This window comes from Oculina patagonica, chromosome 9 (genome assembly GCF_052425735.1).
Source record: "Oculina patagonica isolate OP01 chromosome 9, crgOcupat, whole genome shotgun sequence".
NCBI classification, from domain to species: domain Eukaryota; kingdom Metazoa; phylum Cnidaria; class Anthozoa; order Scleractinia; family Oculinidae; genus Oculina; species Oculina patagonica.
Window position 1 is genome coordinate 12,937,271 of NC_135766.1, and position 26,304 is coordinate 12,963,574.

The following is a 26,304-nucleotide window of genomic DNA, read 5'->3' on the forward strand; positions in this document are numbered from 1 at the left end:
ACGGCACAAACTGAAAGCCAAAATGCAACCGTGGTCAGTTGTTTAGCTCTTGCTCTTGGGACTGGTGGAGGGCTGGTACAAAGGTCCCGCAACCCGCCGGCTAAAAAGATGGAAACTGGAGACGACAATGAGGGTCTGAATGGGGGTACTTCGATAACACTGAACACTTTTTTGCCTCTGTAATATGAAACAGTAACATTTTAGGCATTTAAACACTAGCAGTAAAAAATTCACTGTAACAGTAAATTTTATCCAGAAAGAAACAAAAACGGCTCCAACGTGGCCAATATTATTTTATTTAAAAAAAAATTCGAGAAAAAACTCTTTTAAGTGTCAAAAAATTAATATTTACAGACGTTTCGGGCAGAGCCCTTCTTCAGTGTAATGTAAAAATGCCGATGTTAAAAAGCGAGTTGCGCCATACGAAAAACAAACGGCTGGCGCGCGCAATACGAGCGCGCGCGAATTTCACACAGTCGATTAATTATGGATTGACGTACAAATAAAATGTACGGCGCATGTTGTTGATATGCGCAGGATCAGTCAAATAAAACTGAAATTAATGTTCAGTCCGCTCGGTCTGAGAGAACCGAGCTCGAAAATCAGTCGCATTTCCTGCTGTTTCCGGCGCGTGTTGCCGCCACTGCACTGTTTCAGGCCACAAACCGCTATGTCGTCGAGTGAGTGGGAGGCTGAGTTGAAATGTTCAGCCACCGGGAAGCCAGGAGAGTGGTTACGGATACTTCGCAAGTGCTCACTGAAACGTTCCCGGAGGCGCCTCCCAGTCTCACCGATGTATAGGACCGAACAACGGCGACAAACGATGCAATAGACAACATTTTCAGACTGACAGGTGAAGCGATCACGGATGGTATAGACGCTCTTGGGGCCCTGTATGTTAGTTTGGGGTGTGGTGTACTTGCACGTCAGGCAACGAGGACGTCGGCAGGGATAAGTTCCGGCGACTGAGTGCGTGTATCCAGAGGAGTGCACGAGAGCATCCCTGAGGTTTTTGTCCCTTCGATACGACACTAGGGGGAACTCGGTGAAAATCCTGCGTGTCTCAGGATCAGTGGACAATATGTCGAACTTGTCCAGCAGGATGCGTTTTGTGCCGGTGTTGAAGGGGTTGTACGTTAATACGAGCGGCACTCTATTCTCTGCGTTGTCGTCCCGGTGTGATGGTGGTGTTAGTGCGTCGTCTCGGCGGACAGTTGATACCCTGCGTAGGTCGTTGTCGAGTGAGGCCTCGGGGTAACCACGCGCCAGGAAGAAGGTCTTCATTTCCGAGGTTCTGGCTACAAAATCATCATTATCAGAACAGATTCGGCGAAGTCGAAGAAACTGGCTGTATGGGATTGCCTTTTTACAATGATCCGGATGGAGTGACGTATGATGGAGGTAATTGTGTGTATCTGTCTCCTTGTAGTGCACGGACGTCTGTAGGGTGTTGTTTTTAATTGCCAGCTTGATGTCGAGAAAAGGTAGTTCCAGTTCACTGATGTTGGATGTGAACTGCAGGGCTGGGTGATAGTTGGAGACGTAATTGATAAATTCCTCCAGATCAAGGCGACTGCACTGTGCAGCTCCGACTACATCGTCAATGTAGCGTTTGTGAAGTTGGGGTACAAAGCCGGTGTAGTTGGAGCGGATCTGTTCTTCAATGTAACCGACAAACAGGCACGCATAGTTGGGACCCATTTTGCTTCCCATTGCCACGCCTCCTATCTGGCGATAGTGTTGATCGTTAAATGAAAATGCATTGAGATTCAGTACCATATTTAGTATATCAAGAAGTTTTCGGCCATTTTCCGACGATTCCCGATAATTTTGGAATATTTCCGAAGACTACTGAATTGATCTCTGGAGACTACCGAAGATTTCCGAAGATTGCCTATGATGTCCGAAGACTACCAAAGATTTCCGAGGAGAAATTTGAAAATTTTCAAAGCTCATGAGTGATTTTATTACCGATTTTCAAAGAGCAGATAAGAATTTACAATGCTAAAAGACTATGGCTTTTTTTACGAAAAACCCTCCAAACACTTAACAGTATTTTCTCCAGAAACAGTAAACATTAAAAAATTGGCCAATTTACACACACTAAAAAATATTGGCGAATAACACTAAACATTAAACTCCATTCAGACCCTCCACAATGGCACCGGAGTTTGTGGGATTTAATGTGTTGTGTTCTTTCACGTTGTGTTCTGGTGTTGAGGCGAGAGAGGGGCATGAGGGGGATATGTGCGCACAAGCTGAGAATTCTAAAACAAAATCAAGTTTTTATGAGGCAAGGTTCGCTCACAAACAATGATTTGTTTTCTTTTCAACAGCAGGTCGACATTTCTTTAGCGTTTGACGACTCACATTGTACAAAAGGATTATCAGTGTCACTTTTTGGAAGTTCAAAAATAAGGCTTACATGAAATTGAGGCTAACCTCACAAGCAAAAATTGATGCCTACTGTGTTGACCACGTCCGCTAAAGCTTTGATTGACAGTTTATATACTCTATTTTCTCAGATAGCTGAACCCGCAAAAAAAAGCAACGTAAGAGAAATAAAACTACCTGCTGGACTGTGAAACAGCCCCAATTTTAACGCCATGGGTTCTCTGTAAATAGCGCAAATCCTTTAATCGTCTCAAGCTTTGTCTGCCACTGTAAATTATGATACTTATACTGAAAAGGAATTCTTTGTTTGATCTCAGAATACGTATTGTTTAATAAGCCCGGCACCGTAGAAAAAAATAAGAATTTGCTCAGTAGCTCGCCTATTGCCCAAATAATCACCGCTTGGTATCGCTGCGTAAATTAAGTCTTAAATCAACAGCGTTGCATGGTTGATCAAAGAACGAAGGAAACTTGGCACAGTTCTCTGTCACGAAATGTTAGAGTAGTGAGGGAAGGACCGAATTAACCCCTTCTTTGTGGAATAAATTATTTTTTGTGGAATTAATTAAGTAGGTGACGTCATAGGGGCGTAAGTGACGTCATCAAAAATGGGGCGTAATCTAAAAATAGAAAAAATTACCTTTTATTTGTGGAATTAATTATTTTTTGTGGAATTAATTAAGTGGGTGACGTCATAGGGGCGTAAGTGACGTCATCAAAAATGGGGCGTAATCTAAAAATAGAAAAAATTACATCATCGGGCATAATCTAAAAATAGAAAAATTACATCATCGGGGCGTAATCTAAAAATAGAATAGTGACGTCACAATACCCCAGGGGTAAACGTCATAAAAATGATGAGATCATAATTTAAAAATAGAATAGGGACAGTATTGCCTTCATCTTGTTTATTGTCGCAAAATAAAATAATATTTTGATATAGGTCAAAGAATCTGCATTCAGAAGTCTTTTTAAAGGCAAAATTATCGGTATATTTAAGCTTTGTGGAGCAGCCGACCGAAAAGTCATGGGAGCGATTATTTCTCGTTTCCATTCTAACTCGGGCAATAGTTCGAATATAATGTATGCAGGTTGGCGCAATGTTTTGCTGTGAAAGACCATTGTCGCATTTTCATATTCCCGGCATATTCTGTTCATCTCTGGTAAGTTTTTGCTTCTAGTCCAAACTAGAATTAAATAACTTCGTGATCCTTAATCAACTAACGCCAAGATTTATCGCACGCGAATTCGCATCAACTTGAACTAATTAGTTTACGAAATCAACATTTCACTGGCACTTTTTTGTTTAACGAAATTACGTTTGTGAAGATCCATGATGTCATAATTGAACTTTCTACTCTATGGCGGGAGCGGTTTTCAGCATAACACAGAACAGGCATGAGTATTTATTTCGGTCAAAGTTTTTAGCTTTGTAATTATGCAAGTTGTCTTGTCGCATACATTTAGTACTGCTAACATACCGGTAATTGTTTTTAAAACAATGGTAAAGACTCGATGTGCTCTAGTGAACAAAGCATGACCAATCGAAAAGTTAAAACAATAGAGTGAACGCGCTTCAGTGACCTCGGATATAAACAAGGATTTCGAACCGCTTATGATAGAAAACATATCGGTACAGAGTTTAAAAAAAATCATACACTAAACACACAGATTGTAAGTAAGATAAACTTTTATTTCGATCGTTCAACATGGCATTACAATGATTTAATTTAATAATCCTCTTCTTGTCCTTTGGAAGATTTGTAAGGCGAGTTTTTATGTATTCGCCGGGAGCGTCTTGAAGGCCTTTTCGGTTCATCATCCCAGTAATTTACGAATCGGATTTGAGGTCGTTTCCGCTTTTTAGGCGGAGATAATGATTCCACCGTGGGAGGAGGGGTCAAGTTGCCTGCGGAAGATATTTGTTTCTGCCCTTCGGTTGCTTCTGGTATAGAATTGAGCTGGTGTTTGTATGTCAAAAACCTGTTTTGCAGCTGTATGTATTGCCTTGCTTTTTCGTCTTCTGCAAGGTCTCCACGAGAGAGAAAGCCATCCATATTGTTCTGCAAGCGTTGCGTTTCCGAAAGTACCGGGGGAATCATCAAGTTTTGCTGCTTAAGATATTGCACTAGTTCCTTAGAAACGTTGCCTTCTACTTGGCCTTTATCGAATCGTTCTTCACCAGGTAATACGTTCGTTCGCAATCTGCAACTGTCCTGAGTGGTTGGTTTAAGATAAACAAACAGATAACCAAATGGTCTCTGTACCGCGTCTTCATACTGTTTCATAAACCAAGCAGTTTGTCCAGGATACATTTGTTTTGCTAGTGTCAAAATCTGCAGTTTGTCGCGGGAGTTTTTGAAAAGTACCAAGTAATGGCTGTTTAAGCTGATGCTTCGATTGCCTTTGCCTTGATGGAAGAGGTTTTGCACAATGTAAATGACACTCAAGTTGCGATGATGCGATCCTTTAGTAAACAGGTTCACGACTCGGTTATCACTTCCGGCTTCGATCATTTGGTCGTCGATGACAATCAAGTTTCGTTTATTAACATCAAAGTAAGAATCTTGTTCTAAGGTCTCAGGGATACCCTTGCTAAATTCAATTCCAGGTATCGCCATCAACAACTCGCTGTAGGCCGGTTGCCACTGAGAATAGCACCAAACAATCCTCTCAGGGGGTAGGTGAATTGTCTTGTGAGCCTGTTGCAACAAAGATTTAACCCAGAGCGTCTTGCTCGAACCTGTCATTCCCGCCACCATAGACACCACCATACAGGTAAACGGATGCCCAAGTGAAACCGCTGACACTTTTCTCGAGAACTCCGACATAGTTTGAAATGGAGGAAAACCGGAAGTACTATGTTTACTGCTCATGTGTCTTTGCATGCTATCTTTCCTTGAAAAATTTTTTTGACAAATAGGACAGGACCAACTCATGTCAACTCTCTCACAACTCAACGAGAACTGAATTTCTGTGCAATGTTTCACAATTATATTGTTTATCTCCACCACCACCACCACAATTCTATTGTTTAACTTCACCACCACCACCAAAATTCTATTGTATAAGTCAACCACCACCACCACCACAATTCTATTGTTTATCTCCACCACCACCACCACCACCACCACCACCACCACAATTCTATTGTTTAACTCCACCACCACCACCACAATTCTATTGTTTAACTCCACCACCACCACCACAATTCTATTGTTTAACTCCACCACCACCACCACAATTCTATTGTTTATCTCCACCACCACCACAATTCTATTGTTTAACTCCACCACCACCACCACAATTCTATTGTTTAACTCCACCACCACCACCACCACCACCACCACCACCACAATTCTATTGTTTATCTCCACCACCACCACCACCACAATTCTATTGTTTAATTCCACCACCACCACCACCACCACCACCACCACCACCACCACAATTCTATTGTTTATCTCCACCACCACCACCACCACCACAATTCCATTGTTTAACTCCACCACCACCACCAGTATTAATTATAAAGAAAAACCTTACTACCGTTAGTTCATTCTTTAATCATGACTCGTGTAGTAAAGAACAATCGAGGTTTCCTTCAACTTTTAGCTGACTGTCCTTCTCATCAACGCCAGTTTCTTCTTAAGACAGCCACTCCACAACAGATGCACGCATTAGTGCAACTTATTCATAACGTTCTCAAGGAAAACATACCAATCTCTGAAGAAGATAAGCGTAAAGTGATACCCTACAAGGATGCTCTAGTCAACCTCGTTGAACCAAATGTTCCCTTCAAGACAAAGAAACGAATTCTTGTACAAGAGGGTGGAGGCTTTATTCAAGAATTATTGACCCCTGTTATAAGTAGTTTGGGACTTCTTATGTTATAAGAGCATAGCTGCATCCTTAAAATTGATCATTTATATCTTGCTTTTAACGAGTGCTGGTCAATATGAAGAGAAAGATAGACTGGGACGATGAAGAGGAGGAAAGCGGACAAGAAGATAGCACAACCTCTGATGACGAGAGCGATGACGAGGAACCCCGGATAAACGATGTTTTAAATAATCTTTCCCAAGCTGTGTCTAGAAAGTATGCTTCTGAACTGCTGCATAGCATGGCCACCTCCAAAGATATCTTGTTTTGGACACCACGCGGACAATTACTCCGAAATCAACGCATAATACCAGTAACAAACATTTCAGAACTGGTCGAGTATGTGCTACTTCCACATAACGATGATGTAGCCAAACCCCGCGCACTCAATACCTTTTCAGAGGGACTGGCGGAGCTGGGAGTTAATAAGCGTTTGATAAAGAATAAGAAAGTTCTAAGCGATATATTACAAAAAGAACAAGCCTATCGTGATAAAGAGGAAGAGGAGGATGACAATAACTCAACTGGCAGTAGTGAAGAGGAGGGAACAGCTTCTGAGGAGGGTAGTGGAGATGAGGAATCTCAAGGGAGCGAGAGCGACAGCGATGAAGAAGCCGAGAATAGCGATTTCGAAAATGTAATTCAGACAAAAGCTAGTTCTCGATGTGAACACTGGGAGGGTTCCAATGTATATGATACTGCGATCATGAAATGCCCGAAGTGCTTTTGGGAAGATAACTGTAAAATTTGTCCTATATGCGAGCACGAAATCCCTCTTGACCGAAAGCACGGAAAGGATACTTTGCGTCGATGTTACGATTGCGGAGCTATAACACACAAGAACGTGGAGACCTTGCAGAAGACGAAAAAGCAAGGCAATACATACAGCTGCAAAACAGGTTTTTGACATACAAACACCAGCTCAATTCTATACCAGAAGCAACCGAAGGGCAGAAACAAATATCTTCCGCAGGCAACTTGACCCCTCCTCCCACGGTGGAATCATTATCTCCGCCTAAAAAGCGGAAACGACCTCAAATCCGATTCGTAAATTACTGGGATGATGAACCGAAAAGGCCTTCAAGACGCTCCCGGCGAATACATAAAAACTCGCCTTACAAATCTTCCAAAGGACAAGAAGAGGATTATTAAATTAAATCATTGTAATGCCATGTTGAACGATCGAAATAAAAGTTTATCTTACTTACAATCTGTGTGTTTAGTGTATGACTTTTTTTAAACTCTGTACCGATATGTTTTCTATCATAAGCGGTTCGAAATCCTTGTTTATATCCGAGGTCACTGAAGCGCGTTCACTCTATTGTTTTAACTTTTCGATTGGTCATGCTTTGTTCACTAGAGCACATCGAGTCTTTACCATTGTTTTATAAACAATTACCGGTATGTTAGCAGTACTAAATGTATGCGACAAGACAACTTGCATAATTACAAAGCTAAAAACTTTGACCGAAATAAATACTCATGCCTGTTCTGTGTTATGCTGAAAACCGCTCCCGCCATAGAGTAGAAAGTTCAATTATGACATCATGGATCTTCACAAACGTAATTTCGTTAAACAAAAAAGTGCCAGTGAAATGTTGATTTCGTAAACTAATTAGTTCAAGTTGATGCGAATTCGCGTGCGATAAATCTTGGCGTTAGTTGATTAAGGATCACGAAGTTATTTAATTCTAGTTTGGACTAGAAGCAAAAACTTACCAGAGATGAACAGAATATGCCGGGAATATGAAAATGCGACAATGGTCTTTCACAGCAAAACATTGCGCCAACCTGCATACATTATATTCGAACTATTGCCCGAGTTAGAATGGAAACGAGAAATAATCGCTCCCATGACTTTTCGGTCGGCTGCTCCACAAAGCTTAAATATACCGATAATTTTGCCTTTAAAAAGACTTCTGAATGCAGATTCTTTGACCTATATCAAAATATTATTTTATTTTGCGACAATAAACACTGATGAAGGCAATACTGTCCCTATTCTATTTTTAAATTATGATCTCATCATTTTTATGACGTTTACCCCTGGGGTATTGTGACGTCACTATTCTATTTTTAGATTACGCCCCGATGATGTAATTTTTCTATTTTTAGATTATGCCCGATGATGTAATTTTTTCTATTTTTAGATTACGCCCCATTTTTGATGACGTCACTTACGCCCCTATGACGTCACCCACTTAATTAATTCCACAAAAAATAATTAATTCCACAAATAAAAGGTAATTTTTTCTATTTTTAGATTACGCCCCATTTTTGATGACGTCACTTACGCCCCTATGACGTCACCTACTTAATTAATTCCACAAAAAATAATTTATTCCACAAAGAAGGGGTTAATTCGGTCCTTCCCTCACTACTTGTTAGAAATTACTTGCTGCCGAAATATTCATAAAATCTCCAGGAAGTGAACGCGAAAGCAAACTTGAAGGTGTTTATTTTAAAAACTCCGCCAAGGGAGTCTATCCTCATAATTGCTTTCCCCCACCCCTGAAAACCATCCCTCACGTACCGGTTGGCCAGGCCTACAACTCTGCACAAAACTAGCTACCCCCTGGACTAGGCTCAATTTCCAGGGGGGACACCCCTATGATTTTTACGGGGTGCTCATTATACCTTTTAGGGGTACAATTTGTGGATTGGTACCGCTTAGTTAGGGTGCTTAATCCTAAAATAACCGCCGCTAGAGTTGTTGGTGGTAGATGAACCAGGAACGGTCATTGTTTTCGTAACGCAAATAACTTTGATTTCTGAATTTTTCACTTGTAAACAGTCATTCAGTCATCAAATTGCCAGTGCCAGTTTATTTGTTGTCTAGAATTAGAACCTCTTAGGGGCTCCTCTAGGAAAAGCGGAAAACCGCTTACCAAAGCTGGTTTAAACCAAAGTAGTCAACGCTCGTCAACGCTGTAAATATTTACTTGTCTTTCTCCAGACATCTAACTATAACTGACTCTGTTCAATCCGTTTTAAGAGGTGACAATATATCACGGAACCGTGTTGGTTTATATCGAGCCGCACTATATGTACATTACTCCACAGTTCCCAAGTCCCAACTCAGTGCCATTCCAGCTAATTGTATGCGCTGAGGCCTCTGGGACTGATTTTTGGCACTCGATTGCTCAGATTGCAAATTTGAGGTGTGACTGTAGCTGTGTTGAGTTATTTTCGTTTGGATTCACTGAACATTGATGAAATCCAGTTATTTTGCAGCAAGGTTAGTTCAGAAGCAACAAGTCGTGTTCTTTCTTATAGCAGCCCGACATTTCTTCAGTGTTTGTCGACTCGCTGATCTGCTAACTGCAGTAAAATCACTTCCGCTTTCGAATTCATCAGTTGTGCATTTCATATTTTGAACGAAACTTTTGTCATTTCTGAGCATTGTTGTCATCTATACAGGTCCCAAGCCGTGGAAAACAAATTCAAGATGTGATTTTTCTCCGATTAATTCTCTGAGGTAAGCAATTGCTGTGGAAAACCTTCGAATGAAGCTTGAGTTAAACTTTTTCCGAACCACACGCCCCCCACTTACTCCCCGAATAGTCCGTTTCTTTTGTCCAATTGATTTATCAATCAAGGGAATGCATTCCCTTAATAGTCAAAAAATATTCTGTCATTTGTTTTACTCGTTTTTACCTCTCCTTGAGGGGTTCCGTCAATTGTGCTTGGCTTAGGGTTTGGGAATCATAGTTCCCCTTAACCTGAGTATCAGGCCTTCCTAAGGGGAGGGGGGAGGGTAGGGAAGGAAAGAGAAGAGGAAGGCCTGACACAAACGCTTTGATTGGGTCATGTCGAACATCCAGATTCTGGATGTGGTGCTGATTGGGTAATTCACAATGGGCCTGACGTCACACCACCGGAAATAAAAATTTCATAACGGCGTCTTCTATGAACTGATGTCCACGCGAACGAACAGTGAACGAAAACTTCGCTCGACGTTATTTCAGTGTATTTATGAAAGGCGACGACTTCAAAACGGCTCTTGAAGGCGCTCTACAGTTTTTCCTGGAATTAGACGTAATAGAGGACAGCAATTATGCCTCGAAAGCTTGCTTGTGAAACGGAAAGACGTCCTCGGAGTTTTAACAAAATAAAGGTGACGGGCCTCTCCTACGTTTGTGACATTTGTACCCTTGCCGTTCTGTGTTAAATTCGGTTTTTCGACGTAATTTGCTTCTCACTTCTTTCTAAAGGGGAACTGTTTTATTTAGAGGCATTTTGTATTAAATAGAGCCGTAAGATTGTGGCCAAGGAAATGTCTAGAGGTCATTGCATTTGTCTGCGCTGCGTGGTTTCCTGTTTGTTTCACACTTCTTTGCCACATGTTTTGCTAGTTTAGTTTGTTTTTGCTCAATTCTATTTGCAAAATATGCTTTAAACTCTCGAAATTTTCGCCGTGGAAGGACAAGATATATGTTCCGTGAAAACGTTGATTACTTTCATTTTATTGATGCCGGGATCGGCATTAATACTGTTGCAAGATATTGTATTGTGTCTTATCACTTATATCTTGGTCCGGCTTCGCAAGTGACAACCGGAAATGAATTTGATTGGTTGACGCTTATCACGCCGTGAGGGGTGGAAAACTAGAATAAAAGCATCTGTGTCAGGCTTTTCTTTCCTTTCGCGCTTCTACCCTTTCTCCCTTCCCCTTTAGAAAAGCCTGATACTCAGGCTAACTTCCCCTCTGCATCCTGGGGGGGGGGGGGGGTTGTGATACAGTCAACTCTCGCCTTGCGGACACCCCGCTATGGTGGACACTCGCTGTTGCGGACCCTGGGGAAAGAGGTTTGACTGGAAATGACTCCCACTATTACGGACTCTCGCTATAACGGGCACTAAGTGATGCCCAAGCGTGTCCGCTATAACAAGAGTTGACTGTACTCCAAATAATGGATTTTTAAAGGGAGGCCCCGCCGGAGCAGGGGTATATTTTCATAGTGAAGGTATTTTATGAAGTTAATATATATTTGAAGTACGTGCAAAGGAAATCAAGGGTATGTATTTCCTTTATTAATAACAGTCGTGAAATATTGTGTCATTTTGTTTTACTCGTCTTTCCCTCTCCTTGTGGGATTCTCATTGTCTGCATATTGCTCAGTGGGGCTCAAAATAATTTTTGGATGATTGCCTGTCATGTTGACTGGCAAAACAAATTTTTCCTCTGTCAATGACATTTCTGCATGACTGGCCAAAATATCAGAAAGCATTTATTTTAATTTAATAGCCTATTTTAAAGCAGTTTACTGACAAGAAGACTTCCTTTAATACTTAAGGTGATTCCACTGAAATAGAAGGAGTATTAAAAATTTTCTGAAACTTGGTCTAGGTTACAATTATGTTATGAGCATTAAAAAAAATGAAATAAAAAATTGGAGTCACCGCGCTAGTTTTTGTGTAAAATGGATGGGCATTATAGTACTGTAAATATACGGCCCGCAAGGTATATATTAGGAACACCAGTAATTGTTGTTAGACCATTGCATGCCATTTAAATTAATGCATTAAAAAATGGGGGTCACTGTGCTTCCCTTGTAAAAATTTTACCGCGATCACGCCGCGAACGTGCCACGAACGCGGCGCGAATGCGCCGCGATTTGCGCCGCATTTTTGGCCGCCGCGATTGGCGCGATCGCGGCGCATTCGCGGCGCGATGGGGCTTGGATCGCGCCGCGACTTGTTGCCTTGCAGCGACTTGTTGCCTGGTGTGTCCCAACCTTAGTATATTTGTATTTTTAGGGGAGTTTTATCAATAGGCCTAGGGTTGACCTGTTAGCCCCCTTTTTAAATTCGTGTATAAATTATTTGTTTGTTTATTTTGTTTATTTTGTAATACAAACAAGCATTTACTGTACTGGTCAGTAACTTGCTTAAAGAGTAACCCAACTTCTAGGTGGTCAGCTGCTAGCCTTCACTAGCAAAACAGGGGGAATGTGAACTGGTTTTCCAATTCAATACAATTGACGCAACTTTCTCATTGGTTATAATTTATATTTTGTTGCAGCAACTTGTCGCAGTAGAGTACACACGCTGCCACAATGCTGCTTTCGCTCATTTTGTCGCTTCGATGTGTCTCACCAATTCAAACTGGTTTGAATTTGTGCGACACATCGCAGCGACAAAATTCTGTCGCAGAAACATTTAGATTGTCACAAGAATGCATCATGTCACACGAGGCAACACGTTGCGGTGACATGTTGCAGCGACTTGTTGCCTGGTGTGTCCCAACCTATAGAACAGGCTACAAACATGGAGTTTGCTGCATCTGGCAAACCAAAAGTTTGACTGGACAAATTGCCATCTTGACCAGACATTGTCCATTGACCAGCCATTATTATGAGCCCTGCTCAGGGTTCGTGAATCATGGTCCTACCCAGGAGGGAAAGGGGGGTATTCCCCACAGTGAACTTCCTTAAGGTTACTATTTTTAGTGGCTACTAATTTTAGCAATTTTTTCAGAGCAAGATTTAGCGACTATTTAATTTATAGCGATTTTCCGAAAAATTAAAAAGTTAGTGATATTATTGTGTAAACCAGTTTTTAATGAACATATACCTGGTAGCTAAGATGGAAAATAAATGTTCAGTAAAAGAACAAACTCACTTAAAATTGAACAAACATTGCCATTTTAAGTTGACAATGCTTATTTTGTTTTTGTTTTGGGGGGGAGGGGAGGTACTTAAATCTAACAAGTGTTAAATTTCACAGAGACAAATTTTAGCGAGCACTAAATTTAGCAATTTTAGCCACACTCGCTAAAATTGCTAAAATTAGTAGCTGCTGATAATACTGGGAGGCTCCACTTAAAAGGGGGTAAATTTTTAGGCTGAATTTTAGTATAAATAAGGGTAGGATTTTACTAGTTGAAGTATAGAAAAGGGGATTGGAAATGGGATTTTGTTATTTAAAATTCAAATACTTGAAAAAGATACACATGCATACATGCTTGATTTATGTAAATATTTGAAAGGGTCAATAAAGTGCAAAGTTCAGAAAAAGGATGTTGTATCCTTCTGTATAGACATGTGAAAGAGGTACCACTTTCCATAAATTAGATGATATCTAAAATTTAGGTTACCTTTTCTGTCAAAAATGCCTTAAGATGTATGCATTTACATGCAATGTTAAGGGCTATATAGGTTTGGGCCTTAGGGGGACACTCCCCATATCAAACAGTGTTGAGTACCTTCCCCCCCCCCCAAGATCACTACCGACCAGGTTTAAGGACAAAGTTGACGGGAACTCATAGAAAGCAAATGGCACGCAATCCATGCAGAAGCAATGACGTTTCATGGGGAGTTCCTTTACCTTCAATGTAAATTACAGTAGCTGACAACTTCTGTGTTGAATGATTGTTCGAAAAAAAAATTGGATTATCTTGTGCATGACATCAGATATACGACATTTCTCATGAGCAAGGTCAAACGTTGTCTTGTAACTGTTTCCCAGGAATTGTTTACACACAGGCCCAGTTTGTTTTAAAAGAATGTAAAGATTTTTGTTAACTTTCAATCTAAATTAGAACTCATCAAATATAATTTGTCTAGACCTTGTGTTTATACTTTGTATATACCCCTTAACTTCCCAGGAGTATTTTTATTGTGAGTTCTACATGGCAATTTTTTGTTGAGTTAAGCTTGATAATTTTTTTCTCTGTATTGAAACCAATCTTAATTTTTATGGCACTCTTTAAATCTGAAGACGTAGATCATTTATAAAATTGTAACTTTTTAAATAGATTTTTTAACCTTTTAATAATTTTTAATGTAATTTTAATTGTAGTCTTTGCCCTTTTTAATACATTTGTATTTTTTAAAGGAGTTTTATCAATGGGGTTAGCTTCTTACCTCTTAACTTCCTTTTTTGAATTCATGTAAATAATTAATTGAATTTGAATAATTCTTGGTTTTCACATGAGGTCATCAAAATTCTAAAACCCAGAATCGCAATACCCGTTAGTAGTGAGTTTTTTTTTCTTCACTGCATGGCTATTAGACGTCGTTAATATACATGTATATCTTGTTGAAGGTTTTTAGCTCCATAGCATTCACTGTCTTTGAGATAGAGCATTTTGAATTCGGAGTTTCATGCTTCACAAGATCAAAGATGGCTGCCAGAAGGCTGTAACATTTTCTTAAAAACATTAATGCCTCATCCTGCGATTTTTAACAATCTGATTAAGTTGAGGTTTTGTGAGAAGCGTTTATGTGAATGTTTACTAGTTCACGAGGGTGATCTGACTGCTTTGTAGCAGAATTTAATGCCAAATGTTTTCATTGATTTCTATATAACTGCTGGGCCCCATGTTGGAGCCCAAACAGTTGGGATCCAACCTGGTGTCTTTGACGGATAACTAGAGTACGGATAATGTACAGACGTGAGACTTGGACAAGTAGTTTATATAAATGTATGTAGTAGTTTTCTACAACCTGTAATATTATTATACTTGATTTTTTTGACTCAATAGTTTTGGATTTATTTATAATGTTTTCATGGCGTGACAGTGGCGTGACAGCGAAAACCACCTACTGTATATAACATGTACTGTGTGTTGAATGAATGTCCATTGCATTATCTTGTGCGTGATATACAATCACGAGCAAGCAAGGTCAAATGCAGTCTTGGAACTGCTTCACTGCAATAGCCCTTATGCATGTTTACGTTATATATATATATAGACTGGCTAGCTAGTTTCACCACCACGCCTCACTTTCGAAGTGCCAAATTGTGAATTTTATCATAAACGAATTCCCAAAGCAGCAAAGATGAAAAGAATACCCACGTGAAAACTGCATGAAAGCAGCAGAGATTTGACAATAATTCGCGTAAACGAGGCTTGGTGGTGAATTTTGAGCATATGACGTTATCATGCATAAGGCCTATTGTTCACACTGGCCCTTTGCTAAGATTTATGTTCACTTAATCCTAATAGAACTCATCAAATATAATTTGTCTCTCTTGTTTATACTTTGTATTACACCTTTCTTACTTCCCAGGAGTATTTTGCTTTGATTTCTATGCAGTGATTTCTTGTTGAGTTAAACTTGATATTTTTTTCCTTCATATGTAACATTTATTCCTGTACAGACTGTAGTTAGTTCCCAGTCCTGTTTGGATCTACTGATAGGTTAATTGCAACAGATCCCATCCACTTGCCTGATGGCATTATGCAATGACGTCATTACTTTAAATAAGTTAGAGCAGTCTAAGTGTTTTATATTAGTGACACCCTAAAAGTTGTTAATTTTTATTTCAAAACCTACAGTTTTTTGTTCATGCATTTTTAAGCCAGATGTCAAGTATAATTTTCCCATTTAGGTTCAAAAAAATGACACTTAGGTCCTACTTGAAATCAAAGAATCTGTTTAAATGCTAATAAGGAGCTCGAAGTTGAACAGGATTAAATAAGTTGATCAGTGTTTTGAACAAAATGTCTGCATCTCTTCTGATTGTCAATTGTTATCACTTACAGGTGCAGGTCCCAAGCTGTGGAATGCAATGTCAGGATGTGATTTTTCATACATATTTTCTTCTAATTTCAGGTAAGATCTGACTTATGGATCGAGGTTAATAAAATTAATTATTTGATGATATGCTCAATCAAAAATTATGGATCAATTTAACTCTCCAGGCTCAGCATGAGTTAACTCATGTGTCAATCGAATTTTTTTTAGTGTTTGATTAGTTAAGAAAATTCCGCTAAACACATGGGCAATAAAGGCATTAAAATAAAGTTACCAAAGAGAACTCATAGCAGTTGGTGATAGTTTAAATAACAGTTAGGAAAATGTTAGCCAAACTTGAGCTCTTGAGCTAACCCTGCAAGAGAAAAATAAAATTGAAATTGTCCATATTTTTGTCAAAATGAACGTTTTATGTTCAAAACAAAATAGCAAACGTTTTAACCAATTTTAGGAGGTTTAACATTAACTCTTTCAAGAATCCGGCTTTAGAATTAAATCACCGGATGTAAGACTTAGAGAAATGAATTACAATGAGCTGTTTCAAATGGTGTAAAAAATGTTATAAGAATATTTTTGGTAATTAATTTTTTGTTGAGGCATCAAATTTATTATAATCTGTTTTTCATACTGCTGTTATCATCATATGCAGCTCTCAAGTTGTTGAACCTGGGAATCAGGATGTGAGTTATCATTGCGTAAAATTCTTTAAATAACAGGTAGGCAATTTTGTTTATGTTACAATTTATTATAAAGCAGGCCTATCTTTCTTCCAAGATACATTAATTTTAACAAGACAGACTGGGGCAAGCCTGGTTCATAAGGTTCATAAGTCACTAGCTATGATTTTTTTTAACCAGCCAGCTTGCTGCAAGGGAAGTTCAAAATTCCTCGCAGGTTTTTTTGTTATGTGAGAAACTTAGGTACCTTGTGCTCTCAGCCAATCTCAAGTTTCGATGCTTTTATTTTTCACAAAATCCCATTTAAATGTTTTTTTTTGTTGAAATTTGACGCATTTTTGATGGTGTCCTTTAAATGCACAATTTAATTTAAGGAAATTCCCCATTGCGCATCCCTACTACGCATAATTTCACGTGGAATTAGTGCGCGCGTATTAAAAAATGGCAGCTTTAACTTTACGGCTAGACCACTTCAGACAGGTAAATCGTCATTTTCTCAAAAACGAGTATGGCGACCTACATGTATCATTTTTTCTGTTGTTTTGAATTGAGTAGCAACTTTCTTTCTGTAGAATAAATATGGACCAATTCTCAGTGTTGAATAAGAAATAATCGTCGAACACGTGAATTTAGCAAGCAATCGTGACTACCGGTACATGTATAATCATGGTAATTTTATAAAGATTTATTAGGTATAAACAAGGTGCTGTTGCTCCTAAATGAGCATTGGCACGCCCCACTGTTATTTCAAAATTTAAGTTCCTATAACATAAACAGTCAATAGGCAAAGTCTCACAAAAATCTCTCTACAGGTTCTATTTCAGTGGAAAACCTTGAGACAATTGTTAGCCTATTGGAAATCTCGAAATAAAGACAGAATCTTAATACATGCCAAGCTGTTTTGGCAGTATGTATTATTTACTCATGGGATATTTGTTTTTGATAGGCTTTTCACAGCATTTTAGTATCTAATAATAGGGTTTTGTGAGCAAAAAACAATTTGCAATAAAATTAATGCAGCTGTGTAAAGTCACGTCACCAGTCTCACCCTGGTGTAGGATATTAACCATATGGGAATTGCATAGTAATGATCCTGTATAATATGCCAAGGCAAAGAGTATACACTTAGGATATGCTTTACCGAGAAAGAGGATATAGCTTGCAATATGGTATACATACTACCTTCGGGTATGGTATTCTTACCTAGGAGAAAGTCATACCCTGGGTTATTGAGTACTTTGGGCTATGATTTACCTAGGAGAGTAGCATCACCCTGGGGTATGGTATACTTTGGCATACGAACAACCTAGTAATGGGGAAACCCTGGGGTATGGTAAACTTTGGGTATGATGTATGATGTATCTAGGAGAATGTTATCCCCTTGTACGACTTCCGGAAACAAACAACAACAACAACAACAACAACAAAACAAGCCGTTTAATCAAGGTACTCTGCATGAGCATAGAGTGAAATGCTATTTACACCTAGCAATTGATTTAATAGTGTGCCGATTACGTTAAGCTATGATACAAAAACAATAACGAAATCAATTTTACTGCACACAGGAACTGTTAAAGAGCTTCATGTAAACCTCTGTATGGTGTACTTTGAATGAAGATGGCAGCTGCTGCACCTTCACCCCTGGCCAGCTCTGTAGAGAAAACAAATGGAGCCAAACTCAGCAGACTTCTTATTGATGGTGGAACAACGGTTCTGAGGAATGCTTTCGATAGTTATCATCCTCCTGCAAACCTGGCTGCTGATCTCAATGCAAACTATGCAACTCTTGACAATCTCTTAAGGAGAAGAGTCTTGCGTGCAGCTCAGTGGGACCAACTGTTCCCACCTGGTGGAGCTGCACCAGACTCCAATACATTCGATATAACTCTTTTATTCGTCCTTTTGACCAACATTTGTGGACTTTATCCTCCTCCCTTAGGATGGCACAATTTCCCACTCCCAAGTGACACATCTCTTGAGGCAAACCTTTGTCGCATTAAGTTTTTCCGCAATGAGTTGTATGGTCATATATCGACCACTGGTGTTGATACACCAACTTTTACTTCTCTGTGGCAGGAAATTAGTGCTGTTCTTGTTGCTCTTGGTTTGAATCAGGCGGAAATTGATAGATTGAAGGCAGAGCATTGTGGAGAGGAAGATTATCTTGACGCGTTACTTGACTGGGCTGATAGTGAAGAGGATATCAAATCACAGTTGAAGGGCATACGTCAGGGTCAGACCGAAACACAACAAAGTATTGCAGAGGTACGTCAAACTCAACTTCAAGAACTTAAAACCCTTGAGGAAAGCCAGTCAAAACTGCAAGAATTACATCAAATCCAGACGACGACACAACAAACTGTCGAGGAAGTACGTCAGACCCAGCTAGAAGTCCATAAAGCGCTTCAGGATACCAAGTCAAAACTGGATGAAGTACATCAAACCGACAGTAACATGGAAGGAACTGTTGAGAGAGTACATCAGACGCAACTAGAAGACCGTGAAACACTCCAGGATAACAAGTCAAAGCTGGAAGAAGTACATCAGACCCTGACCAAAACACAAGAAACTGTCGAAGCTGTAGCAAAAACCCAAGATGAACGTTTTGAAGCTGTTGAAGCAGGTCTCCAGGAAATAAAGCAAACATTTGGTATGTTCAGAAAAAAGGACACTAAAAGCCGAGCTGATGAAGTCTTAAGCAACCTTGCCAAGTCGGAGTTCAAAGGAGACATTGAGTATCACGTGGGACGATTTCAAGAAGGCACACGTGAGTGGGTGTTTAACAAAGTTCAAAACTGGTTAGATGACAGAAACTCTCCAAACCGCGTGATGGTGATCAGCGCCAACGCCGGAATGGGAAAATCAGTTATTTCTGCCGTCACATGCAAAATAATGCAAGAAGATGGAAGACTGTCAGGAAGCCATTTTTGTCAGCATAATAACGCACATTACCGAAATCCTCAGCTCATGCTTCAGTCCTTGGCCTGTCACTTGTGCCATGCTTTGCCAGAGTACAAACAAGCTCTTGTGAATCGGCTCTCAAGAAATCTGGGTAAAGATCTCAACAACATGGGTGTGGAGGAGTTGTTTGCACTGCTGTTTAAAGAACCTCTAAGCACTGTAGCTGACCCTGGAAGAAACATGCTAACGGTGATAGATGGCCTGGATGAATGTGAATACCAAGAACGGAATGAACTGCTAGATGTGATTTGCAACCACTTTTACAAGCTTCCATGTTGGATTCGATTTCTATGTACGACCCGTCCAGAGAGGAACATAGCAGAGGCATTAAAACATTTGAAGCCGTTTCAGCTGGAATCAAATGATGAAAAGAATGCGGTAGACATCAAACGGTTCTTTCAGAAGAGGACGGAACATCTAATCCAAACAGAAAATAAAGGCGCTATTGTGGAAAAGCTTGTAGAGAAGTCTGAAGGACTCATGCTTTACGCGTACTTTCTTGTGTCATTTCTTGACGAGAATGTAGCAACTTTGGAACAAGGAGATCTTGGTGGCAGCTTACCATTGGCAATTTCTTCAGTCTACCATTCCTATTTCAAACGACTAGAGAATGAACTAAGGAAGGAACTAGGCGTCAAGGAAGATGATTTTCTGAATTTGTTAAGTGCTGTTACCGCATCAAGAGAGCCCTTGCCCATTGGCTTTGTTTCTAAAGTTTTGTTACCTTGTGCTAACTCACCAGTTACAAGGCGTAAAGTACTTAAAGCTATTGGCAGCGTGTCATCGCTTCTCCCCATTCGCGATGGTTGTGTACATGTTATTCACAAGTCAGTTAAAGACTGGTTGACAGACACATCATGTTACGGAGAGCATGTTTTTACCGTGGACGAGAAGGAAGGCCATCGCATTCTTGCAAGCCTCTGTGCTGATGAACTTGATGAACTGAAACTCAAAGGTGTACGTGACCCAGTGCTTAGCTCCACTGAGAAGTATGCGCTACATCATGGTGCACCACACATGTTGCAGTTAGAGGAGAATATGAGACCAGGTGGATGTAGCCTGGAGCAGTGTGTACAAAGATATGTGATTGACTTAGAGCTTGTGTATGCAAAGCTCTTTGTAAGCACCTCGTTACCAGCTGAAGACATCTTATGGCTTCAACGGCAGGAAATCTCTCGGGCGCTGTCTGAAGATTGTGAAGGTTTGTTGAACACCTTAATTTACCTGTTACGAAAGTACCACAACACTTTCGCAAATCATCCTCATGTGTTTTTCGAAACCGTGCTGAATATGGGAGGAACAGTACTATCTTCTATGGCATCGAGCCTGTTGCAAAACAAATATCCAGAAATACCATATATGGAATTTGTGCACAAGCAGATGCAGCAGGGAGCTGTTCAAGCTCGATTTCAATGTTCGTCTAAAGTGGCTTGTTTTGATGTTTCTCCGCAGTTAGACTACATGGTGTGTGAATGTGACGAGGGAATGATTCAGCTGTGGTCACTCCATACTGGCAAGCTAATATGGGAGCGTCCGGTGTTGGAAAAGAAACTTCACTTCGGGAATGGAGCTTACAGAATATCACCTTCAGCTTCACATGTCTTGTCATTTTACCGCTCAGTCGTTTTCCACCCCACTGATGAAGTGGTCTTACCAGGATTCCTTAGCCATGCCTATAATTTTGACGGAGACCTGAAACCACTGTTTCCCCAAAGTAGCTGCAAATTCACAGTTTGCTCAATTTCAGGAGACAAGACCACGATGCTAACTGATTGCCCTGACGATGCAAAATGCATTAGTATGTGGAGTCTAAAGAATGGTTCAGAGATTACTCGTACCACAAGAGATGAATATGTTTTATCTTTTGCTTGGTCACGAGATGGGAGGCTGCTGGCAATTTCTCATTCCACGGGTACCATTTCTATTGTTGATGTGATGGATGGTTTTAGAACACTGACAGAAAAGAACATCCAAGAAAGTTGTGGAATGATAAAGTTCTCACCTGGCTGTCGATCTCTTTGGTGTTTTGGTGGAGTACATTTGCTAAATCACTGTTTTTGTTTGAATATCAATATGGCGGAACATCCGAATTGTGCGTTAGATGTCAGGAAATCTTATGGCAAATCCTTTGTGTCCTGGGAATTTGAGTCACGTAGTGAGGTTGGATTTTTGTTAGGAGATCCTATTTCAACTTTGAATGTGAAATTCGATTTTGTGTTAAATAAGGAAACTGTATTGAGGGGTTCTCCTGGTGATACTTTCATAGACATGTTGCATATTAATGAACTACTGGAAACTGACGGAGAAGCTACATTCAGCAGGATTAAAGAAATTGTATTTTCTTTGAGTGGCGAGACCGTTTATGTTGTCGGCGATGCCAAAGAACCAAAAGTCAGAGCTTGGGATGTTTCAAGTGGAGAGCTCGTTGGGCAGCTTACTCTAAACGCAACTCATCTCGTAACTGAGAATTGCCTTGTAGCTGTGAAAGAAGGTGTTTTATTAATAACAGGAACTGGTACTCTTGAGATGTGGAACTTTGAATTGTCTAAGTGTGTCCGTAATTGGACCGATGTATACAAAGTCAGAAAGATCATCCCCATATCAGAAGAACGAGTGGCGTGTTTGGCAAAATGGGGAAATGAGAACAAAGTAATCATACTGGATACAACAAATGGAAAAATTATGTCGACAATCCCACGGGATGCTGGTCACTGGATGCTGGTTGCATGTAACAGTAAGTGTCAGGTGTTAACCTACAAACGACGTCCCACCGTCTTTGAGCTGTTGGATGGCAGAACCACGGTCTGGAAAACCAATCTTCGTTCCCTCGATTATCTTCGATTTGGTATGTTTTCTCCTGCTGAACGGTTTGTTGTAGTTTGCGTAATAGGCAAAGGAAAGCCATGCACAGTGTATGTCCTCGATGCCGTTTCCGGAGAAAAACTACACACATTATGGAGAAGCGAGGAGTTCTGGCTTCGTCCGGATTGCAAATTCGTCAGTGACGAGGAATGTGTTATCAGCTTAGCTGCAGTAGGTTATTGTCTTCATCTGTTTAACGTCAAGTCTGGTGACCTGCTGAGTGTAATCGATCTGGAAAATGAAGTGAATTGTTTAGCAGCCTGTCCTCGTAAGCGTCTTCTCGCCATTGATCAAAGGCTCCCTCAACTCGGATTCAAACTTATCCAGGTGTCGTTACCGCAAGATAAAGACAGCAAGAAGAACAAAAGGTGAGTGATTACGAACAATGTTAAAAAGTTAAGAGGTAAATATGTAATTCTTAAAATGTTATTCGGAATAGCGATTTATTGTAATGGACAAATGCACATCAATGCTCGCTACAACACTGAAAACAGACAGAACTAGTATGGTTTACTTCTAGCTTGTGTGAAAACCACAAGTTGCTATTTGAAGGCGATTATACAGCCTTTAGGTCGATACCAATAAAACCTGTAAGAAACTTGTGGTGTTTTATTACTCTAATCGATCAAAGTAGAACATTGAGTGCAATCAGAAGCTTATCACTTATTGTTCGGCAATAATCGGGAGCATGGAACCAGAGTCACACGCTTCGAGGGTGATAACCTTCTGGGTGTTATGGAAACCATTGTCGGTTAGCTGTGTTTTGGTGTTGAAATTGTTTATGGTCTTTCAATTATTTTGTTTGCGTGATTGTAGCGCCAACTTTTAAACTAGAGAAGTTTTTGAAAAAGCAGAAAATTATAACAAACTGGAAGTGTCCTCGCTTGTTTGTTTGTCTGTTTGTGTGTTCGAGTTTGTTACAAGGAATATCAGTTCAGATTCTGCTTTGTTTGAAGTTTTGTCTCCCGTGTCATCAAATCTCTTGAGGACGAGTGGCTGCATGAACAACATTTTTCTCCTCTTAAACGCCTTCTTTTAATTTTAACAGGATAGCTAAAACACAAAAGATAAATTTAAACAATGTAAATAATGTAGAATACACGACCCCACAAGCGTCTTAGCTGATATTTTTATTGTGTATAAATAAAGTGTTCTTGCTTGCTTGCTTTTAACTTTACTAAAAGCAGAGAAAACAACATGTTAGCCAATTGGTGTGCTGTAGTTAAAATGTACAGATGCATTCTGATTGCCTCATTCGAGATTTCCCGCTAAACGGTTTGGTCTTCCATTTCTACCATGTCACGAAGTCTTGTACCAGATAATTATTAAGTACTATTCAGGAGATTGGATCAACGCTATTCTAGAAGTAATAGGTAATTACATAAACAGCAACCTCCTTTAAAAAATGATGTTTTTTTGTTTCCAGGATGGCCAACACACCGGAGATCCAAGAAAACAGAATGAGAAAAAGGTTAGCCATCAGATAACAACGTTTTCAAGACTGATGCCAATGACGTATTTGTAATTTGCATCAGCAATCGAAATCATTCAGTGAGCAGTATTTTTGTGCAAACTGATTGGCTACAAATAGTGCACTGTGGTTGGTCCCTGCTTTTAAGCGCTCTTAACTTTCGTCCGGAGGTCGCCACACCAGAGATCGATGAGAGCAGACGGAACAAGAGGATAGCCGTAGGGCAACAATGTCCTGTACTTCTGAAGCATTTCTAATTGATTTAAGCTACCCAAAAAACTCAGTACATTTCACGGTTTTATTGGCTACTACATTTACAAATTACTTGTAATACAAATCACGATTTTTTTTTCATTACGGGGTATACACTATTTCTTCTCGCCTTCCTTCGTCTCCCGACTCACACACACACGATCGCGCAGGCCTGCACTATCCACTGATATTTCAAAAATAATAAAAAAAATTCCTGCAATAATGAGTGGCTACATGAACCACACTTTTTTCCTCTCAACTCAACTCACCTTTTAATATTATTTTTCCACTAGGATGGCCCATACACAAGATCTCTAAGTGAGCAGTGTTAAAAAAAAAAACAGGTTAGACATTAGGCAACATGGCTTACCCAAAGTTGAAAACTGTTTACTTCAGTTGATTATTGCCTACTAAGTCACGATATCCTTCAAAACGCTTGCAGGCTGCATGACCTGGTCTGTAACAAGCTATAAATGTTCTTGGGCTATAAGACACCATGCACGAGGGAAAGGAGAGCACGAAGTATTGCCAAAGTCTTTCCTTCTTTCATTCGTTGTTGAATTTAACGCTTAGATCCTTAGCCTTAGTCTGAGAAGGAAGAATAAATATCTCGGTTTTTTATCTAGCAATCACCATCAAGAGGTGTTTGCTAATGGGAAGTTTGACAGCGTCCAAGAACTGAGTGACAAATGGACACTTAATATTGTGTCTGACTGAACAGAATCGTAAGTAGACGTAAACTTGCGTCTACTTTCAACTCCATGTGGCCAGGACTTACGTGCACTTGTGTTGACTTGCGACAACTTGCGTTCACTTTGGTTGGGGTCAAATTTGGCGCACGTTTTTTACCGTTTGACCGCCCAAGTCAAAGCAAGTTGATCGCACGTCATTCATTAGCATTTTGGCACATTTTTTTTGATATTCAACTTGTTCTTTTGAAACTTGCGTGCACTTGCAAGTAAACGTGCGAGTTCGTTTGGCCACCCAAGCGCATCCGGTTGACTCGGCCTTTCGATAAAATTTAACGTGCTTTCCGATAATAATAATAATAATAATAATAATAATAATAATAATAATAATAATAATAATAATAATAATAATAATAATAAATAATAAATAAAATTTATATAGCGCCTATCCAGGCCTGCTCTAGGCGCTTTACAATAATGTTAAAAAAAATTAAGATTACTAAAATCGCAATATTAAAAAATCGATAAAAATCCAATCTGACTATGCCCAGTAAATTTTCGATGTATTCGTTTCTACTCCTTTATGCCTCGGTAAAGCGGCATATTCAAAAATTTAGATTTTCTGTAACACATCACTGTTAAGAGTTACCTTGAACTTTTCTTTACTCGTTTTCTGTAGGGCGAACAGCTCTTTTGGAGGGCTGTTCTCTGGCTAACCCCGCCCGTAATTGTGTCGATGAATACTTGTACTAAATTGTTGTTCTGAATTGCATTTGTATTTTACGTAATGGTGTTTTTAATATTTGCATTGCCTCACGTTGTCTTAAATTTGTCTGCTTTTTTTTTTTTTTCAGGTGTTTGCTTGTATATATAGTGATGTCTGAATGATAATCAATCATAACCAGGAATTTATAAGCTTTAACAGGAACTCCTATGGGCTTGTGCTTTATTAGTGTTTTGTTACTTAACGTATTTACTCCATTACTAATAAATTTTTTGACGTTTTGATGCGGCACTTATTCAAGACCGACGCTTATTAAAAGGTATTAAGCAACATCTTTGAATAAAACATGTCTGTAATTTGTATCCCAAAACAATTGCAACAACAACCAGAACTCGTTGCCACTCTTATTTCCACGCTGAAGTCGATTTGCCGCAGAATGTAAGCCTCTTTCAATAAGCGCCGGCTCGTTGTTGCGGGGTGTGCAACTTTTTGATATTTTTGCTGTCATGTGCGATGCATATTTTTAAAGAGTTACTTAGTCAAAAAGTTATATTTAATTTTGCAGCATTTGGTAGCTAGGTTTAGTGTTTTGGTAACCATATTTCAACGACGATTATACCTTTTAAATAACGCTGAGTAATTTTCAGTCAAGAATTGCTTGTAAATAGCAATGCTGCAGTCAAAGAAAGACTATAAAACGTAGTAAAGTTTCGTTTCTTGGTATCGAGTATACTATGTATACCAGTTCCGTCTGGACAAACTTGGTTGGTAACTCGACGAGTCGCGAAAATACGGGGAGGGGGGGGGGGGGGAGTCAGGAAAAAAACTTTTCGTGACTCAGAACATTTGGCTACACTGCCTTTAATCTTGATTAAGTGATTATACATTTGTGAAACAAATGTTAAAA

General features: G+C 39.7%; 2 protein-coding genes across 3 annotated transcripts; one reads left to right on the forward strand and one right to left on the reverse strand.

Moving 5' to 3' along the window:
* Positions 1-322: 322 nt before the first annotated feature.
* LOC144666511 (uncharacterized) lies at positions 323-1,734 on the reverse strand. The gene has a single exon (XM_078527934.1). The coding sequence runs from the start codon at positions 1,711-1,713 to the stop codon at positions 544-546; it is 1,170 nt and encodes a 389-aa protein (XP_078384060.1). The 5' UTR covers positions 1,714-1,734; the 3' UTR covers positions 323-543.
* Positions 1,735-9,418: 7,684 nt separating this feature from the next.
* On the forward strand, positions 9,419-26,304 carry LOC144666208 (uncharacterized). 2 transcript variants are annotated; one of them, XM_078527596.1, is made up of 8 exons: positions 9,419-9,514; positions 9,697-9,754; positions 15,770-15,839; positions 16,411-16,477; positions 18,004-22,629; positions 23,688-23,732; positions 24,278-24,328; positions 25,528-26,304. In XM_078527596.1, the coding sequence occupies exons 5-7, from the start codon at positions 18,050-18,052 to the stop codon at positions 24,300-24,302; spliced, it is 4,650 nt and encodes a 1,549-aa protein (XP_078383722.1). In that variant the 5' UTR covers positions 9,419-9,514; positions 9,697-9,754; positions 15,770-15,839; positions 16,411-16,477; positions 18,004-18,049; the 3' UTR covers positions 24,303-24,328; positions 25,528-26,304. The 2 variants fall into 2 exon arrangements, with proteins under 2 accessions (XP_078383722.1, XP_078383721.1); XM_078527595.1 differs by having other exon boundaries at positions 16,411-22,629.